The following is a 21,121-nucleotide window of genomic DNA, read 5'->3' as shown; positions in this document are numbered from 1 at the left end:
TTTTTACTTATACCTGTTTTTCTCCTTTTTTCTGCAGGTATGCATTGTGCAGAAGAGGGACACGGAGAAGATGTACGCCATGAAGTACATGAACAAACAGCAGTGTGTGGAGAGAGATGAGGTCCGAAACGTCTTTAGAGAGCTTGAGATCCTACAGGAAATTGAACATATTTTTTTAGTAAATCTCTGGTGACTATCCCATGTTTTTACACTTTCAATGTGGTCTGCACTGCCTGTGTCGGTCGCCTGCTTTGTCTGTCTATGCATTTTGTATATCTGCCCTCCCAATAGACAAGTGCATGCTCACTCTTAAACCCCTCAAATAGATATTCTGCACTTTATTTTGGCACTTAGTGGAGAAAGAAAGTACTGTTGGTTTCCTAAATGCCTAAAACAAAGAAAACCAACAGCTATTCATATAAGAAAGAATTTACACAGCAGAGATATTTTGGAATATTAATTTTGACTCCGAGCCCATGAAGCACACATTTGATAATTACTGTGGTTTATAATGACCTTACTCTTCCCTGGAGTCTGATATGTGGGTGAATGGAGGCTGCTTTCATTATTCAACGCTCATCTCCGAGCGGGACACATTTCTAAATGTAATTGGGGACCTGGCACGGCATTCACGGCATATTACACAAAGCACTTTACCTCCTCTGTAATTGGTAGAATGATATTGCACGTGCCTATCTCCTCTGACCAATTGTTGGCAGAATATGTTGATATTCACGCATCGCATGACGGATGGTGTAGAGACTGAGCAGATGAACCAAGACGAAGTAGAGCTCATTCCCTCATCAAGTTGTGAATGATTTAGGTTTAATCTTCGGGATATGTTTGGCTACTAGAGAAGCCACTCTACTAGAACAAGCTGTGGGCATTTAATGAGCGTACAGTAGTAGGCCTGTGTATTTTTATAGTAGCCTATCATTCCCTGCAGGAGTGTATGGCTGCCAAAGCCTTCTGTGTTCTAGTTGTCCATGTGTTGCTTCTCTCTCCCTCATACTTTGCATCCAGCACTATCTCAAATGGCCATTACTGACAAAGAGGCTAAACTGTATAATTGCTTAGACGTGGGAAGAAGAAGTTTCACACTTCACACCTCCTCTCTGTTTCTAAGTCAGCTTCACGGAGATGCTCCACAAAGGCCCATCTATCTTGTTGGGAAGTCGACAACATGTCTTAGTTACTGCAGATCAGGGGTCGGCAACCCCTGGCACGCTGGACCGTAACCCCTGGCACACTAGGGATAAGTGTGCAAAATATTTAAATTGTATTTTCGGATCCTGAACGAGACCGCCGGCAGAGCGCGTCTCCCCCTACAGACGGAAGCCGTGTACGCAACGCAGCGCAGAAGGATAACTTCTAGGCCCCGCTCTCTTTAACTCCAGTCGACTTTCTGCTGCTTTCCTCCATGGTGAAACGACCAGGGCTGCAGCGCACTTTACACATTGCAGTACCCAGAAGGAGCTGTACATACTTTCTGCGTGGCTGTGTCTTTTGTTGAAAACCCAGTGGCGATCTGTTCATCTGTCACGAACGCCAGCACACTACTCAGATTTTTTTTTCAATGGCACTTCGTATCAAAAAGGTTGCCAACCCCTGCTGTAGATAATCCACATTGTGTCCTTCATACCCTTCAGTATGGATGACTATCCCTAACCCAATGAGGATAGGTAGTGACAGAAACATTACAAAATAGTATCTAATGTACCTAAAGACTTATGATTACATGAGACATTTGTTGTTATTTTCCATAGATTTGAGATATCTACGTCAGCTCTGGTACGAGTCAAATGGTGTCACTCTCTCACATCTTAACTCAAATGTTATGTAGCTTTTTGAGTTCTTTTTCTGACTTTAAAAATGGTTTTATTATTCCTTAGCTTCTTCTTCCGCTATGTTTTAAGAAAATGGGGCCATTCGTTTTTCCTTAACACTTTAGACGGACGGACGGACAGAAATACCAGAGTCAGTATTTGAATAAATGTAAATTAAAATTGTCTTAGTGACTCTTGATCAGGGGTGTCCAAACATTTTTCACTGAGGGCCACATACAGAAATATATACGAAGGGCTGGGCCGCTCACTAAAAGTGAAGTATAATGCCTCATAAGTAAGTTATAAGTCAGCTAAATCAATCAAATGGAGGTCGATGATGCTTGTTACTTGAATATGCTTTAAGACAAAACAGCCTCCATCACAGATCTCCATCTCTTTTTGTATCTTTTTCTTTTTTTATATTCTCTGTCAAAGCGTCTTTGAGTTTCCTGAAAAGCGCTATACAAGTCTCATGTATTATTATTATTATCATTTCATTTCAGCCTCAGATTGCTTATCATAAGAGGAAGTATGAAGGGTACCGTAGATTTCAAGTGTGTTATACAAATAGGTTATTGGGCTTTTTTCTTATCATTGTATTAAACGGTGACAGGATCTTATAACACCGAAGCTATCTGCAAGGCTTGATACCACTAGAGGTACATTAAGAGGCTTTTGTTTTTCTGTTGACGGGCATCTAAGCCTGCTTAAGAAATTATAACAAATGTGCGTTTAACCAACACCTTAAAACTACCAAAAGCTTAACTCCCTTATTAAACACTGCTCTCGACAAAGCGATCACTGCAAGTCAATGAGCCTTTGCTTCTGAGTGCATGGGGATGCTTTGAACCCCTAACACTGACTTGCAAGTCTTGTTAAATAGGGATAAGCCAACCTTTTAAAGGGCCTTCCCCTGCGAAATGAACCATGGTAGACCATGGTAGAACATGGTCTACCATGGTAGAACATAGAACCATGACCAGACTGGAAATAATATAAATTAATACAAGCTTTTCAATAGTTTCAAGCATTTAATTTTAAAATATTTGTATAGATCATGTTAATTGCACTTAATTTCATCTACAGTACACTGTCACTCTATAGTTGCACACACACTCATTAAATGCTCATTAAACAGTTGGTGAAAATGTAAAGACTATTTTATATACATCCATCAGGTGACGGTGCCTGCATGAGCCTCATTAGAATGATTGTCGACTATGGTTTCTGTAGACCATGGTTTCTTGAGACCATGGTTCAAATATTGAAATGGTTGACCATGGTTTCTGGAGATGACATTGTGACCATGGCAGGCTGACCATGGTAGACCATGGTTTCTTCCCCATGGTACTGTGACCATCATGGTATGTTGTGGTCAACCATGGTATTACCATGGTTGGCAATGGAATACCATGGTGACCATGGTCAACCATGGTTACGTTTCGCAGGGCTTCGGGCTGCTTTTCTTAAAAGGAGTGTCCCGAGCTTGTGTGATTATATTTGACCCCTCTTGAAAAGCATAGGAAAGCTGTCAAATCTGCAACAAATAAAGCATCTTAGTAAGACTTGCAGAGCAAAGGCACATCCTCAACAGGCTGTTGTCCCTTCCATCAGGTTGTTCCACATCAGAGAAATGGGACGTCTAAACAGCTGTGCGTCTGAATGCAGCTGTTACTATATGAATCTGTCTAAGCAGCGCACAGACCATGAACTGTGTTGGTGTTTGTAAGAGAATAACCTGGACCCATGCAGGAGAGAGAATCCCCTTTTTGGTACCCTAATTGTGCAGAAACACAGTCAGAAAGTGACTGAAAATAGAGTCTGGATCGGTTCCACCGTCCTCATCAAGCAAATGGATTCATACAGGACCAATCCTAAGATCATCCTCTGAGACAAAGGCGTTGAGCTTTCTCTGTGCATAGCAGTGATTCATTGAAGGAACGTTGTGCTTTTCCTTCTTGAGATAGAGAGAGGAGGACACATTGAGCAGGAAAGGAAATCAATTTATATCTGGAGTCTATGGTATGTTTGATATTTCTGCCCCAGTTTACGCATTGTGAGCATCTGTGCATGACAGCATTGTTATGTGTTGCACCTGTATGCATCACATCAAGTGTCTGCTTCCTTTAGCGGCTGCTGGAGACAGCAGGTAATGAGATGGGGCTGATGGGAACGCTGCTTCATATTCCCCTCGTCTCCCTCACTGTTTAACAACTAGGAACCTAATTGGTCCGTCACGTGTGTATGTTGTTTAACTAATTCCCTGGAGATCAGACCGTTGCCAGCATCTATAGGCTTGTCAAACAGAGGGTTAAGATTCCTGTCAGTTTGCCATTGGGCACTCAGTTCAATATTAATGGACGTGCGATAGACCAGCTGGGTTTTTGGGAACTGCCTGTTCTCAAAAGTGTACAATAAAAGATGCAAGTCACGAGAAATGCCAGCTTCGATACAGCTTCATTGGAGTGTTTTTTATTGATACGGTGCCAGGAGGGAGCCAAAGAGACACTCAGCCACTCAGAGAGAATGCGGGAAAACACACCAAACAGCTGTCAGAGGATGTGATAATTCCTGCAATCACAAAGAGGAGCGGGGGGGGCATAAAGTACAGAGGAGGGAAGATAAAACAGCATTTGGCATTGATCTGTTTGGTCAAAGGAAGAGATGTGCAGACTAAGAGGATTTGTGAGCTTTTCCTCCAGCTCTTACCTCCACACAAAGACACCGTTTCTGCCTGGAAGCATCCTGAATTCCGCTGTGCTTTTGAACAGCTCCGTCCATAGCTTCAGAGAAAATTCATTAGGAATCAACCTTGTGGAAGCTTACTCCGAATCGCATCAGCTGCGTAATGGCTGCCTAAAGCTGGGCGGATGTCAAGTTTGCAGCCCACAATAATTGCTGCGACCATTCCCTCGCTGCAGAGATATGATGTGTAGGAGTCGAGGGTACACTGAATGGATTACCTCGGAGGAGGACAAATTAACTATCATCTACCGCTCACACCAAGATGCTGACTTTTGTTTGAAGCCTCAGAGTGCAGGGGTCGTCTCTCCCCACGTAGAGAGCCAGACTAACCGGCATCAGGCGTAGCAACACATGTGATCCCCTGGTTTACGGAGTATAGTACATCATTATAAAGGCTCGCCTTAATCGCTACCTCACAACATGTCAGTCAAACAAGCATTCACGCTCTCCCTGCGGCCTGCAGTGACTCATGGTGGACGGGACGCTGCCACAGAGGAACAGAGTCAGGGCAGGGGGCTGTCATCAGAGAGGGGGGTTCTGAACACGGCCCCATGGGAGCATCTTAAAGGATTTGAAAGGTTTCAAGTCCATCTGAAGGATTGGTGTATGGCTTTGCTCTTACTGTCCATCACTCCGTCAAAGTCAGAGAGTGAGCTAGAAGAGTGGTGAGGATGGATGTTCTGTGTCCTGCTCAGCCTCCATTAGGAATATTGATTTCATGCCTGTGTGGAACAAAGCCTTTAGGAGAGTGTGGAACAAATTAGCCTCTTCAATCTACAGTCAGCATTTATAGCAAGCCCTGTTTGGGGGCATGGCCTCAAATCACCCTCATAGAAGGCCAAATATCGTTTCTCTAATCAGTGGTGTTAAGTAACTAAGTACATTTACTCAAGTACTGTTCTTTAGTACAATTCTGAGGTACTGAGTATTTCCATTTTATGCCACTTTGAACTTCTACTCCACTACAACTCAGAGGTAAATCTTTTCCTCCACTACATGTATTTAATACCTTTAGTTACTTCACAGATGAATGATGTGAAATATAATCAAGTGTTAAATCAGACTTTAGTTCCACCTGGAGTAAATCCACCAGCTACCCTGCAGTCTACAAAGTCATTCAGACTAGCTGCTCCTTCACCAGCTTTGAGAACACTTTCATGATCAATCATTATAAAACATATCATATATATTATTCTGAAATGGACCAATCTGCACAACGACTACTTTTACTGTCGCTACTTTCACTATATTTTGATGAGAATACTTTTCTACTTTTACTTGAGGAACATTTTGAATGCAGGACTTTTACTGTAAGGCAAGGCAAGTTTATTTATATAGCACTTTTCAACACAAGGCAATTCAAAGTGCTTTACAAAAAATGAAAGACATTAAGAAAATGGCATTTAAAATCAGTCATTAAAAAGAAAAGCTAATAAAATAAACATTAAAAGAAAAAATACATGGATAAAAGTTACAGTGCAGTCTAAGATATGAATAGTTAAATTAAAAGCAGCGACAAAAAGAAAAGTCTTCAGCCTGGATTTAAAAGTAGTCAGAGTTGCAGCGGACCTGCAGGTTTCTGGGAGTTTGTTCCAGATATTTGGAGCATAATAACTGAACGCTGCTTTACCATGTTTAGTTCTGACTCTGGGGACAGAAAGCTGACCAGTCCCTGAAGACCTGAAAGATCTGGATAGTTCATAATTTAGCCAATCATTCAGTGCTTTATAAACCAGCAGCAGTATTTTGAAATCTATTCTTTGACACACAGGAAGCCAGTGTAAAGACTTCAGAACAGGAGTGATGTGATCCACTTTCTTAGTGTTAGTGAGGACTCGAGCAGCGGCGTTCTGAATCAGCTGCAGCTTCCTAATAGATTTTTTAGTGAGACCTGTGAAGACACCATTGCAGTAGTCGAGTCTACTGAAGATAAAAGCATGGACAAGTTTTTCAAAATCCTGCTTTGACATTAGTCTTTTAATCCTAGATATATTCTTTAGGTGATAGTAGGCTGATTTAGTAACTGTTTTAATGTGACTGTTGAAACTCAGGTCAGAGTCCATGACTACACCTAGATTTCTGGCTTTATCTGTTGTTTTGAACATTGCACACTGAAGCTCAGCGCTAACTTTTATACGTTCTGACTTGGCTCCAAAAACCATTACCTCAGTTTTATCTTTGTTTAATTGGAGAAAGTTCTGACACATCCAGTCATTGATTTGTTCAATGCACTTACTCAGTGTTTGAATTGGAGCATAGTCTCCTGGTGAAATTGTGTGTCATCTGCATAGCTATGGTAACTTATTTAGTTGTTTTTCATTATCTGAGCCAGTGGTAGCATGTAGATGTTAAAGAGAAGAGGCCCCAAGATGGAGCCTTGAGGAACCCCACATGTCATATTTGTCAACTCAGATGTGTATTTACCTATAGAAACAAAGTTGTTTCTGTCCTTTAAGTAGGATTCAAACCAATTTAGAACTGTTTCCAAAAGTCCCACCCAGTTTTCCAGTCGGTCTAGTAATATGCTGTGGTCAACAGTGTCAAACGCAGCACTGAGATCTAATAATACTAACACTGAAGTTCTGCCACTGTCTGTGTTTAAGTGGATGTCATTAAAGACATTTACAAGAGCAGTCTCAGTGCTGTGGTTTGGACGAAAGCCTGACTGGAACACATTGAAACAGTTATTTAAATGCAAGAAATTAGTCAACTGTTGAAAAACAACTTTTTCAATGATTTTACCTAGAAATGGGAGGTTTGATATGGGCCTGTAATTGTTCATTACTGAAGCATCTAGATTATTCTTTTTTAAGAGCGGTTTAATGACTGCAGTTTTCAGGGTCTGTGGAAAAATACCTGAGTGAAGAGATTTGTTTACTATATGAAGTAGATCTGAGGACATGCAACGAAAAACATCTTTGAAAAATCCTGTTGGAATAATATCAAGGCAGCAGGAGGAGGACTTCAGAAGTTGAATAATGTCCTCTAGGTTTTTATCGTTAATCTGATGGAATTGTGTCATGGTGTTTGAATTGATGTTAAGTGGACACAGAGACAACACATTTGCTGTACCTGATGCAGAGGCACTGACTGCTTGTCTGATTTTCTGAATTTTGTCAGTGAAAAAGGAGGCTAAATCATTGCACGCCCTGGTGGATAGAAATTCAGAGGCTACTGACACTGGGGGGTTAGTTAGTCTGTCGACAAGGCACGTGCGTTATTTTTGTTTTTGGTAATGATGTCAGAGAAGAACGATTGTCGTGCAATTTTCAATTCCAAATTATAAAGGCCAAGTCTCTCTTTATAGATTTCAAAGTGAACCTGGAGATTTGTTTTTCGCCACCTGCGTTCAGCTTTTCGACATTCTCTTTTTTCTGTTTTCACGGTCATGGCCTTTCTCCATGGAGAAAGGCCATCTGGCTTCTTGCCAGACAGAGTAACGGAGTATTCCTACACTCTGGTACTTCTACATAAGTAAAAGATCTGAGTACTTCCTCCACCTCGGCCTCTCATATATCATTGTGCATCAACAGATTGTTTTGCCCTGGATTTGCAGCCTTGAAATGGCTTCTTTTAAAGAAGAACTTTTTGTAGGACATGGCTCTGAAAGTGCACCTTGTGAAAGCAGGCCAGTGGGGGTGTTGTGTCTTCAGGCATTTTGTTGAAGGGCGCCGAGGGGAGGGGCAGCGTTCACTCATACTATTGTTGCCGGATCCCAAAGGTGCATGCGAGCGTCTTGTGATTGAGTCACGCAGCCACTTCCTGCCGGCCCATCTCTATCATCAACTTTATCTAGGCCATTGAAAACTTTTCAGAATCAAACAGAATCACAAGCTCCTGTTTCTCTGTTGCCTTTTCCTCAAAACCCTTTCCCTGTTCCGCCTCCCCTACCTACCTCCCTGTGCTCATTTGTCATTGTGGCCTGATTATTTCAGCCTGTACCTTGTACTCCTTCCAGCCGGCTAACCTTCTTCCCTTACTGTAGTCTCGTCTCTGTCGCAGCCTGTCCTGTCCTGGCCTCAGCCACATGGCCTCCTGCTGCTGTTAGACAGTACCAGCCCCCACCCCCCAGGGCCCAGATTACTGCCAGGCATTCATTCATAATCAAGGTTTGACCCACACGTCTATGTGCCTATTGTAATAAACTGTGCTAATTGTTCAGTACGAGGAGCAGCATAGGGCATTTCAAATGACTTTAGTGGGAACACTTTATGTTCACAAAGTGCAGTGTTAAAAGCACTCATCTTAAAAGCTCTGATAATAACAATCAGTGTCTAGTTTATTGCCAGGTACGTTTACACATACAGGCAAATTGCTTTGGTGTATGGTGGGGCACAACATAAGGAAATACTTAAGAGAAGGTCAAAAAATATAATGATTCTAAAAAGAAAATATTTGTAAAAAAATGAACAAAAGACAAGTATTTACACCAAATATAAATACACAAAAGAAACTAAAAAACTAAACATAGTACAATGAATATATGACAATATATGACAGACTGTTGTATTTTATATTTTAAAGTGGAGGGCTGTGCAGATTTGAAGAGAGGTAGGGATATATAGAAATCCACCAGATGCTACCTTTCCTGCACTGAAAGTTAGCATCTGGCTGCTGAACATTTAGCAACTCTAAAGCCCGATATTGCCCCAAGGAGCTGGTGGAAATACACATGAAACTGAAAAGAGAGTAAATATTGGACATCTTCCTCAAGTCTTCTTCTTTCATCGTAGAGCGAAACTAGAAAGCAAGCAAATAGAATGGTGTTTGGCTTTTTCAAGATCTCCTCCTGCTCAAGAGATGCACAGCTACATGCTGCATCAAAGAAGCATTGCAGAACACTCAGATGGTTGCTGGAAATCCCATTTCATTTCCCTTCACCTATGTCATCACAAATGTTACCATCCCCTTGAAGTAAGCATCTCCTTGATTACCAGCGTCTGACATGGGCTTTCCTTTCCCCGTTGGGCAAGACGTGGAGCCTTGGTATCTGAGAAAGGACACACAGTTTCTCCTTCTTATTAAAAGAAGCCAGTAGCATCTGATAAGAGTTTTTCCTGGACTAATTATTGTCAAGGTATTCCGGGCAAATCCATCTGCAAGGAGACCCAAGGGTAGACCCTGAGCGTACAGAATGTACATCTGATCTGGCCTAGGAACACCTTGGGATACCCTAGGAACCTGCTGGAGGAAGTGGGAAGCCTTGAGTACTTTGCTGAAGGTCGGAACATGTTGGAAACTTCCTGGAACAGTAGGGTTAGGGTTAGGGTTTGTCAAAAGACAAAAGATTGACAGGTCAACGAGAGATGAGACGTAATGACTCATAGGGGGTTAAGGGAAAACACTATCTCTCTTAAAGGCAATCAAGGTGTTCAATTGAGTGAAGTTCCATACTATCACACATGTGGACGTGCTTGTCCGATTTTTTTCTTTTGAATAGTTGTGTGAAGCATACTGACCCCTATATTGTGGAACCCTTTTGACCAATACCTAAATCAGGGCCAGAAGTTAGGGGGTGGATAGAATATACTTCTGTGCCATTCAACTAAAGCTGCATTCACATGATACATCATTTCCTCTTTGCTCACTTTGAGGCTGGGCGCAGAGCCTGTAGAAAAACAGCTATGAGGTTTTGTGTGTCTTTACATTGGGGAGAATTTGGATCAAAGCGTTCCCTAAAAAAGAGATGAAATAGTTTGTGTTTCCTTCCTCTCCCATCCTTTGTGAAGGTCTTTAAGGTGACAAGTCTTGTCAGCCCAAGAGATTTTGTTATGCTCCAGTTGTCGGCCAATATCTGACATCTCCTTGTCACCTCAGCCAATGACAGCCAGCCAGAGCCGCTGCTGCTTTCTCTTAGGAGTGTAGATATTTGGAAAGACAGGGGATTGGAAAGACTGTTTTTAAGAACACAGAGATAGCACCTGCCGCCTCACACAACAATGATCTGTCAACTGGATGCAGGGAATCAGACCGTGACAATTAGGTGATAAACAGGTGACAGTGAAGAACCCCTGCCAAGTGCAACAACATCCTGCGGCCGGCCTTCTGCTTAGGCCGTGTTTGAATGCTGAGGCTGATCTCTGAGGGGTCAGGGCGCGTCGCTGCTCTGTGTCTGATGTAGGTGGCTCTGCTGTCATATCCTATTGAGTGCATGCTATCTCGCTACAGTGGTGTCAGGTTGTCTGAGGAAAAGGAAAAGTGTGAGGTAGAATAAACACACTTGAATGTAATACAAAGTTTTGTGTGTTATATTTGTGTACACTGAGTCAATTAGAGTGTACTTTCCGCCCATTCCATCACAGGGAAGTCGAAGGCCTTTCATCAATTAATCTACGCTTTGTTTTCGGAGGAGAAAAAGACCCAACAGCACCGCAAAGGGGTTTTTCCACCAGTCTGTGAAAGAGATTGATTGATTTCGCTCTGCAGCAAACACGGGCCCCATTTCTCACTTATAGAGAGGTAGGAAATTACACCTGAATAGGACCAATGAGAGGCCAAGCCTGAAGAAACAGAGGGACCCTGCAGCTAAAAGAACGCGTATCGGCAAAGTATCAGAGCTTTTAATGGGAAAATAAAGAATTGGCTCGAGAGCAGACCCCATTAAACAGAGTTTGATAGACGAGACCACAGAGGCTCCATTTGTTTTTCCTCCTCCTCTGCAAATTGACAAGGCGGGCCTATTAAGATATTATTCTACTTTTTCGTAGAGGATACATTTGATTTCGATGCACAAAACAGTTTGTTCACCCGTGTGGCTTAATGTTTTGTTTAATGTCTGGGGCAGAAATGGTGGAGCGGAGTGCTACACGTCCCCAGCCAGATCACTGAGAGGCTGTGTTTTAATTTGATGTGCATGATTAGTAAGCCTGACTGACAAAAATGGTCTAGCAGACCACGAGCAGCCTTCAATTAAGTCACATCATGCAAAGATGGGTGCTTTCAAGCTTTAATTCGACAACCAATCCCTCTCTTTGTGCATTCCCTCCACAGTAGTGGCATGTTATTAGGATAATGATGTGTGTTCTGTTGCTTTCCAGCGTGCTCAGAGCCTGCCAGAAAGCACACATGCACACAGAAAGCAACTGAATCATGCATTGACGTATATACATATGCATAAAGGTTGCTTATTCAAAGGTATTTCTTTTGGTGCAAGACAGAGATGGATGTATGCATATAGCATGTTTCCCGGTGGTTGCTCATACAGATGTGTAGGTTTCTTTCAACATGCATGTGTGTCTGCAGATGTGTAAGCTTTGCTCATGTCATCTACTTTGTGCACTGCTTGCGAGAGCACACACACCCTATACTGTGTGTGCTCGGCCTTTGCTTGTATTGCATGTGTGTTCTAAGACATTGGACATAGAGTGAGCACTGTCCTCCCCTCTTCTCCCAGGTACTCGTTTCAGGATGAGGAGGACATGTTCATGGTGGTTGACCTCCTGCTGGGAGGAGATTTGCGCTACCACCTGCAGCAAAACGTCCAGTTCAGTGAGGACGCTGTGAAGCTCTACCTCTGTGAGATGACGCTGGCTCTGGACTACCTGCAGAACCAGCACATCATCCACAGGTACAATTAATCTCTTTTAGCTATGTGAAGTTAACAAGGAACACGTCTGGTATGATAATGCATTATAATCACTGTGATACTGCATTATCATTATAATAATACCGTTATTTATATAGCACCTTTCTTGCAAGATACAGCCCAAAGTGCTTTACAGAGTATGATAAGATAAAACAAAGAACATAGGTATGGGTACAAGTAGTGCAGATAACCAATCAGAGCAGACTGGGCTCTGGTGTCAGACAGAGGGTGAAAAGAGGTGCTGCAGCACAGGCAGTATGAGAACAATAAAGAGCTTTTTGAACATTAAAGCATGGAGACATGTCCCAGTAGAGACAATAGCCGCTTTCACACCAAGTACTTTGCCGTACTTACACTGAACAAAAATATAACACTTTTGTTTTTGCTCCCATTTTTCATGAGATGAACTCAAAGATCTAAAACATTTTCTATATACACAAAATAACCATTTCTCTCAAATATTGTTCACAAATCTGAAAAGATCTGTGATAGTGAGCACTTCTCCTTTGCCGAGATAATCCATCCCACCTCACAGGTGTGGCATATCAAGATTCTGATTAGACAGCATGATTAGTGCACAGGTGTGCTTTAGGCTGGCCACAATAAAAGGCCACTCTGAAATGTTCAGTTTTATCACACAGCACAATAGAGAACCGCAGTGACGCGTCCTAAAACCCGGATGTAAACTCCTTCCGGTTCCTTCGTCAAAAACGCAATGCAATTTCTCCATAGGATTTTGGAAAATAGCTCGAAATAAGGTCTGTGGTTGACACACATTTAAGAGACACGTTTTGTTCAGCCGGATAATATCCACATGTCTATCCTACTTTTATAATTTTTGAATCATAAATCTAGTCGCCAGAAGCAAAATGCTAACGTTATGCTATAAACGAACTACAAAAAAGTACAGCAGCAGGGTCGCACGACTTCAACGTCACGCCAACTTTAGATCGTTTCAACTGACTTTCGCGCGCTTGCATATTTTAACAAAGCTTTTCATTTTAGCCACACTGAATTTAACTAGAAGTCATGGCTGTCAATGACCAGTCTGATATCATTTTACAAAGATGACAAGAAGAGTGTAGATAGAGGAGAGAACCACTACAAGTCAGGACACGTACAGCAGTGCAGCCTAGATGAAGGTGTGCTTACCGGTGTTGTCAGGGCTAGCATGAGGGACAAGGTTTATGGTGTCGGTGAGTAGTGATAGCAAGAGTACCGTTAACCTAGAGTTAATTTATTCACATTAGTGACATTAATTCCATCAACAAATCCATTGTATGTGTCACATGAAATCTTTATTACAAATATTACACACCAGAAAACACTGAAATATCCATGAGATAAACATACAGTAGGCTATAAACAATTAAAGGGATAATTGGGAAGGCATTACAAATGTAAATATATTTTAAATAATAAAACAAACCCACTACCACAGATATCTACAGGAGAAGAGGGAATTCTCTCCACAGAATGTGAATGCCCACGTGGAGAATGGAAATGCAGTCATGCGCATACTTGCCAACCTTGAGACCTCAGAAATCGGGAGCATTTCAAAACCACCGCGGGGGGGGGTGGGTGGGAGAGGGGGGGGGGGGTGCTAGTGGATCATCGCCGGAGCTGTATTAGATTAACATTAACATGCTTATTGTAGTGGTAAGTGTAGCACCATCCTTGATGGAGCATATGTGTGGGCTGGACCTGTATTTTACAGGAAAGGAGTGAGCGGAGGGTCGTGTTGTCGATTCTTGTTCAGTTTTCTGTGACAATCTTCCTCACCCTCTCAGACTTTGAGTTGCGCGCGCTGCTAAAGAAACGCGCTACCATGGAAACCAAACAATGGTGTAGCTGTATTACAGTCCGAGTGGAAACAGTCCTGAGTAAATCTGATTTTGTCAGAAATCGGGAGAAATGCGGGAGAAATATGACCCCGGGAGGAAACCGGGAGAGGGCAATGAAATCGGGAGTCTCCCGCGAAAATCGGGAGGGTTGGCAAGTATGGTCATGCGGCTCATTAGCCATCTTTGCCATCCACACTTTCAGCTGCACTGACGTGACACCCCCTGTCAGTGGAAGAAGCCAAAGGCAGCTAAACGTACGCATTCAGTGGAGGAGCTATTTCCTCCAACCAATAACTCATTCAACCCGCTGACAAGAGAGCCCACCTCCGAAGATCGTGACTGAGGGACAGACTCGGGGGCAGGTTCTCAGGAATTTCTTGGCTTCTCTCCCCCGAGCCAGAAGAGGAACACTACAGCTTGGAAACACTTACTGTTCCTGAAATTATCAAATCTGTTGGGCATCAGGGACGTGAGGCCATTGTGGCAAGCATGGCATTGTCTGAGGAGCAACAGAGGGCAATTCAGGTGGCTGCCACTGGTCAGCGAACCAACCCAAACTGGCATTTGTTCAGGAAAGGAAGGTTGACTGCCAGCAACTTTGGAGCTGAGGTCAAAGCGTGTGACTGCTTCCCTTAGTGCCAGGGTGCTAGGGCAACAACAGGCCCTTGATGGTGTTTTGTCTGTACAGTGGGGGACTATGAATGAATGTGAGGACATCAGGGCATTCACCACTGCAGCCCAGATGCAGGTCCATGAGTCAGGTTTGTGGCTCTCCCAATCAGGAGTGTTGGGGGCATCTCCAGATGGTCTGGAAGGGTCTTCCACTGTGCTGGAGGTAAAGTGTCTCTACGGAGCCAGGGAAATGACAATTAGTGAAGCATTGCAAATCAAGGGCTTCTGTGTCAGTAAGGAGGGAGAAACATTCAGCCTGCGTGAGGAGCATCCTTACTGGCACCAAGTGCAAGGTCAGCTTCACCTCACTGTAAGAGAGACTTGCTACTTTGTGGTCTGGACTACGAAAGACAGTGTCATCATTCCGATAGCCCGAGATGACAATTGGCAGCCTAACAGGTTGGCTCTCGAGGACTTTTTCAAGGCCCACATGCTTCCAAAGCTCACATGCTTCCAAAGCTGGCACTGCCGGAATAATCACCTTTCTCACTGGTGTGGTTATTTTCTGAAAAAGACAGAAAAACAAAAAGGCATATTAATTGACTTGTTCTGAGTTCAGAGAGCACTGCTGTTAAAATTAAATATTTTTTTTAGAGAAAACTCATCTTCAGGATGTTATGGTTCCCCTTTGAAGATCTTTCTTGTAGCTGCTGCGATCCTTGTTTGAGTCGTTCATATGTTCGATGAAAAAGATCATAAATCTATCATTTTCAAATATAGTAATTTTAAGAAATTGTGAATCGTTTTTAATTTACATTTACTCACCTTTGCAATGTTGTGGTTGTTAGAGTGTTAGCTTTCTGACTACAGAGAATAACATATTTACAAAATAATATTTCTTAATAAAAAAAGGCAGTCCGTGCAGAAAACTATTGTGGTTTCTTGATTCAAACCTGCCTCTGAATCCCAAACCACAAAGCATTCTTTGGAGTAACGTTTTTGATAGAGAAAGACAGAAAACAAACATGAGACTTCAAGGTAAAAAGACAGTTTAAAGATTTATATTTACAGATATTATCAGCACATCTGAGTCAAATTAACATGTGTATTAAACAAAACCTAAATAAAAGAAATAAAATGGACCCAGTTTAAAGACATTGTTTGAGTTTAATGATGAACTCAAAAATGTAAAACAAAGTATAATAATAATAATAATAATAATACATTTTATTTATATAGTATGAAACATGTTTCTGGATTGATTAAACAGCAGAATCTAAATAAAAGAAATAAAATGCACCCAATGAAAAGACAGTTTGAGTGTAATGATGAACTCAAAATGTAAAACAAAGTATAATAATAATAATAATACATTTTATTTATATAGCGCTTTTCTACAACTCAAAGACGCTTTACAGTATGAGGGAGGATCGAGAAACAAGGACAGGCAAACAAATAAATATAGTAAAATAAAATAAACAGAAAAGTCAGTCAAGAGGAAGTTGATTGAGAGGGGGGGAGGGGGGCTTATAGAGTTGAAAAGATGTGTATGAAACATATGTGTTTACATGTGAAAAGACACTATTTTTCTGGTACCTCTTTTATGAGAGGACGTTGGAAGTTCACTAGTGCGCAACATACCTGCACCAGTTTATCTGCGAAGTGCCTCAGGTGAGATGGAATGAACTTTAGGATCCTAAATTCTTTCAAACGAGCATTTGCTCTCTCGACGTGAATCCTATGTTGTGCGATAAGCTTTGTAGCCTGTGCTTCGCTGTGTGTCGGCTGGCCATGACAGAGGAATGGGGGAATGTTGACAGTGACTCCTTCAGGAAGAATGTTCTGGATTAAGAATTCCTTGTCAGCCAATATCAGATCTCCAGGTTTGAAATGCTGAAGAACACCAGAATCCCGTACTATCTCTTTGTCACTTGTTGATGCTGGGTATAGTTTGCTGCAGTATGTGAGCACAGCATGTGGTGCTACCCCCAGCAGTAGTTTGAAGCAGTGCATGCCACGGTAAGCAGAGTAGGTCTCTTTCTGGATATCCATTTGCTTGGGGATAGCAATGTTGATGTCCGTACAATCCACTATCATTCTGCAGTTTTGGATGTGCCGAAATGAAGAAGGCAAGCTGGTTTTATTTTTCTCCCGGCTGGGAACAGTACTCATTATGTCCTTGAAAAGTAATTTATGGAGAACCTCTATAAATGTTACAATCACATTTCTGACAGTTTCATGAGGGTCATGAAAACTTGGTCTTCAAGACTCAGTGCTTTGGGGAACCAACCTTCTGGGTATGTAATGGAACCCTCAAAACGAGCAACATACTCACACACAGCACTGAATGTGTCTCCATCCGAAGAACCTTTTCACTCAGCTGAGAGACAGAATACTTGTCACGGCAGTAACTCTGCTTTGCCTTGGACTCCTCTAGCTGGATCTCTAGCTGCATTATGTGTCTTTGCTGAGATTGAAGTTTTTCTTCTACCGTGGTTGCTTGCTCCTCGGCATTCTCAGATAGTGGTTGAGGATCTTCATTAGCAGCCGCCTGTGTTGATGGACCTGCTTCCTCCTCAGTCATTAGACACGCAGCTCCTTCCTCCATTCCATCACTTATCCCTCTCAGACAGTAGGAAATAATGCTCTTCTACATTCTGTGCTTTAAAGGAAACAGGCCTTTTTCTCTTTTGTAAAGGAAAATGACAGCTGCAGATGCGGGAACAGGCATTGGGCTTCCTGTCAGCTCGTCTGTTGGGAAGATATAAAATATTAGTTTCATGGAAGTCACACCGTCACATATAAGAGCATTAAGACATACAGTACATAGGCTAAAACAAAACATCTAAAGATATAACCTTGCACTTTGATAAGTCTCGTGAACATTTTCACTATTTTGACATTTGTATAGATCAAAATGTAACTAAAAGAAATAAATGGTAGATTAATCCATATTGAAAATAGGTGTCAGCTGCTACACTAATTATAATAGTTAGATTTCTTAATTAAGATAATATATTACTTTATTGATCCCAATTTGGGAAATGTTTGTGTTGCAGCAGCATAAAAAGAAAATATAAGTTATTACAAAAGTATGTGAGGGATGGAATATTAAATTGAATATAAATGTAAAATGTACATGTGATTTTACGTCCAAGAGAAGCCAGCCAGCCAGAGGTGATTTGTTATTAGTTCAATATGTCAAACTGATTTCCCTGACTATAATCTTTAGTTACATGGTGAAACGTTATGCTGCTTGTACTAATTAGACTTATCATATAAGCGACACAGGTTTTAATAGGATGTATTCATTATCTTTACTTATGTTGCGGTCTTTTCAGCAGCGCCATCTCTAAAACGCCGATACAGTCACTACCCATCATTTAAATTTCACCGTGACATGGACAAAAATGTAACGTCAGCTTACCTCATGGCACGAATCCAGACTCTCCTTTGGAAAACATTAGCCGGGAAACGATAGAACGAGCATGTTTCATGCGAAGACCTGCTTTAGCTTTAGCTAACGAAACAAACTGCTGAGTAAACTTGGAAAACACTGGTAATTAATTATTCTATAATTTGTAAAACTACGGTGTTAAAAAAAAATACAGATTCTAATGGTCAGATATATAGATATAAAGATACTAGAGATACTACAGATACTAAAGATAGGCAGGTACTTGCTTTCAAGCAGAACACGGGAAAAACAAACTTAGCTGGAGTGTTTATGTGTTCGGCGTAATGACGTACAACGGCCTCGACAATTTCTGTAGTCCTATTCAGCCACTCGGTAACAACCATTGTTTTTCAGACACGTAAACTCTTCAAAAATCACCAGTGGGGTCACTGCTGATGTATTTAATGTCGTAGAACAAAACGTGATTTATCTCTTAAATTTGTGTCAACCACAGACCTTATTTCGAGCTATTTTCCAAAACCCTATGGAGAAAATGCATTGCTTTTTTGACGAAGGAACCGGAAGTGCTAAAAATGCTAACTTACTTCCGGGTTTTAGGACGCGTCACTGCGGTTCTCTATGCCACAGATGCGCAAGTTTTGCGGGAGCGTGCAATTGGCATGCTGACAGCAGGAATGTCCACCAGAGCTGTTGCCCGTGAATTGAATGTTCATTTCTCTACCATAAACCGGCCTCACAACCGCAGACCACGTGTACCCACATCAGCCCAGGACCGTCCACATCCAGCATGTTCACCAAAAGATCGTCTGAGACCAGCCACTCGGACAGCTGCTGCAACAATCGGTTTGCATAACCAAAGAATTTCTGCACAAACTGTCAGAAACCGTCTCAGGGAAGCTCATCTGCATGCTCGTCGTCCTCATCGGGGTCTCGACCTGACTCCGGTTCGTCGTCGTAACCGACTTGAGTGGGAAAATGCTCACATTCGATGGCGTCTGGCACGTTGGAGAGGTGTTCTCTTCACGGATGAATCCCGGTTTTCACTGTTCAGGGCAGATGGCAGACAGCGTGTGTGGCGTTGTGTGGGTGAGCGGTTTTCTGATGTCAATGTTGTGAATCGAGTGGCCCATGGTGGTGGGGTTATGGTATGGGCAGGCGTATGTTATGGACGACAAACACAGGTGCATTTTATTGATGGCATTGTGAATGCAGAGATACCGTGACGAGATTCTGAGGCCCATTGTTGTGCCATTCATCCACGACCATCACCTCATGTTGCAGCATGGTAATGCACGGCCCCATGTTGCAAGGATCTGTACACAATTCCTGGAGGCTGAAAACATCCCAGTTCTTACATGGCCAGCATACTCACCGGACATGTCACCCATTGAGCATGTTTGGGATGCTCTGGATCGGCGTATACGACAGCGTGTTCCAGTTCCTGCCAATATCCAGCAACTTCGCACAGCCATTGAAGAGGAGTGGACCAACATTCCACAGGCCACAATCAACAACCTGATCAACTCTATGCAAAGGAGATGTGTTGCACTGCGTGAGGCAAATGGTGGTCACACCAGATACTGACTGGTTTTCGGATCCCCCCCAGACCCCCCCAATAAAGCAAAACTGCACGTTTCAGAGTGGCCTTTTATTGTGGCCAGCCTAAGGCACACCTGTGCAATAATCATGCTGTCTAATCAGCATCTTGATATGCCACACCTGTGAGGTGGGATGGATTATCTCGGCAAAGGAGAAGTGCTCACTATCACAGATTTTTTCAGATTTGTGAACAATATTTAAGAAAAATGGTTATTTTGTGTATATAGAAAATGTTTTAGATCTTTGAGTTCATCTCATTAAAAATGGGAGCAAAAACAAAAGTGTTGCATTTATATTGTTGTTCAGTCTAGTTCCCAGCACTTATTTCCCCCATGGAACTAAAGAGCAGATCGCGTTCACACGGGAATAAGTCCCTGAGGGAAGATTACGCAAATGAAGCCGCTGACGTCACTTCTTCTTCTTCTGCTTTGGGTTTACTGGCAGGCCGCAAACAACTTCACGGCGTATACTACCACCCAAAGTCCCCGGCCGGAAGTCCCCGGAGTTGGGGAATGGCTTCAGTGGAAGCTGCTGGGACTCCCAGCAGCTTCTACTGAAGCCAACACCTCCTCATCTCCACCGCTCCCATGTTTTCTTTTGTGTTACCATAAGTTAGTCTCTCTCCGTTGGTGCGCGGGACTAATGCTAATGCTAATAATGCTAATGCCAGCAAATACAATGGCGGCTTCACAAAGCTTTTCAGAGTTTTACGGGCGTGGTTTGCAATTCGCCCAGCCAATCAGAAATTTGAACTTTTTTCTCCCCAGGAAAGTATCTGCTCTCTAGTAGGGACTAGAGAGCAGGCCTAATGAGTACTAATATGAACCTGAAAATGAGAAGAATAGGGCCTCTTTAAAGACAGTTGTTACAGCTTTAAATTAACCAGGAATATCTATATAATAGATTAATGTTAACATGATTTATTTTAAAGTTTTACCAAATAAAAATGCTTAAAACATTATATAAATGTCTAATGTTGGACTAGATGTTTTTTTTCTGGGTTTTGATTCAGTCTTCAAAAAAACAACTGAGAGAGAGCCAGACACATCGACTTCACAAATACACCCATTAAAGTGTTTTTCATCCACAATACTTCCAGCTCGTTTCACATGCACCCTAAGCACCAGTGTCAGGTCATTACATCATTATATTGTGTTTCATCAAACATACTTTTCACCAGTTTCACTTCAGAGCATTACCCTATTTTCTGCATTGAAGGACCCTAAAGAATACCTCAAGGTTGTGTCTATGACTTTTAGTTTTCAAGAGCTTTTTCTCTTTGTGCTCTGTCCTCCAGCTTGAAGCATCATTATTGGTGATTTATGAATGTAATGATTTACTCTTCAGACTGGAACACAACACAAATGCTTTACATCCTGATGTGTGCTAGTGCATGATCTCAATCCCAAAGGCAGTGCTGCATTTTCCTTTGTGTAAGCACTTAGTGTACCAGAAACACAAAGTCACAGTGTCTTTATACCAAGCAGTGCAT

At 42.2% G+C, this 21,121-nt stretch overlaps 1 protein-coding gene across 1 annotated transcript in view; it reads left to right on the top strand.

Moving 5' to 3' along the window:
* Positions 1-21,121, top strand: part of LOC117459366 (serine/threonine-protein kinase 32C) — a 148,662-nt gene that overhangs the window by 92,923 nt on the left and 34,618 nt on the right. Inside the window, exons 3-4 of the mRNA XM_034100148.2 lie at positions 38-189; positions 11,965-12,138. Coding sequence (XP_033956039.1) covers positions 38-189; positions 11,965-12,138 — 326 coding nt within the window. The remainder of the gene's footprint in view (positions 1-37; positions 190-11,964; positions 12,139-21,121) is intronic.

Source organism: Pseudochaenichthys georgianus, chromosome 15, assembly GCF_902827115.2.
Source record: "Pseudochaenichthys georgianus chromosome 15, fPseGeo1.2, whole genome shotgun sequence".
NCBI lineage: Eukaryota > Metazoa > Chordata > Actinopteri > Perciformes > Channichthyidae > Pseudochaenichthys > Pseudochaenichthys georgianus.
The sequence above is the reverse complement of the archived record's forward strand: the minus strand, read 5'-3'. Positions and strand labels throughout refer to the sequence as shown.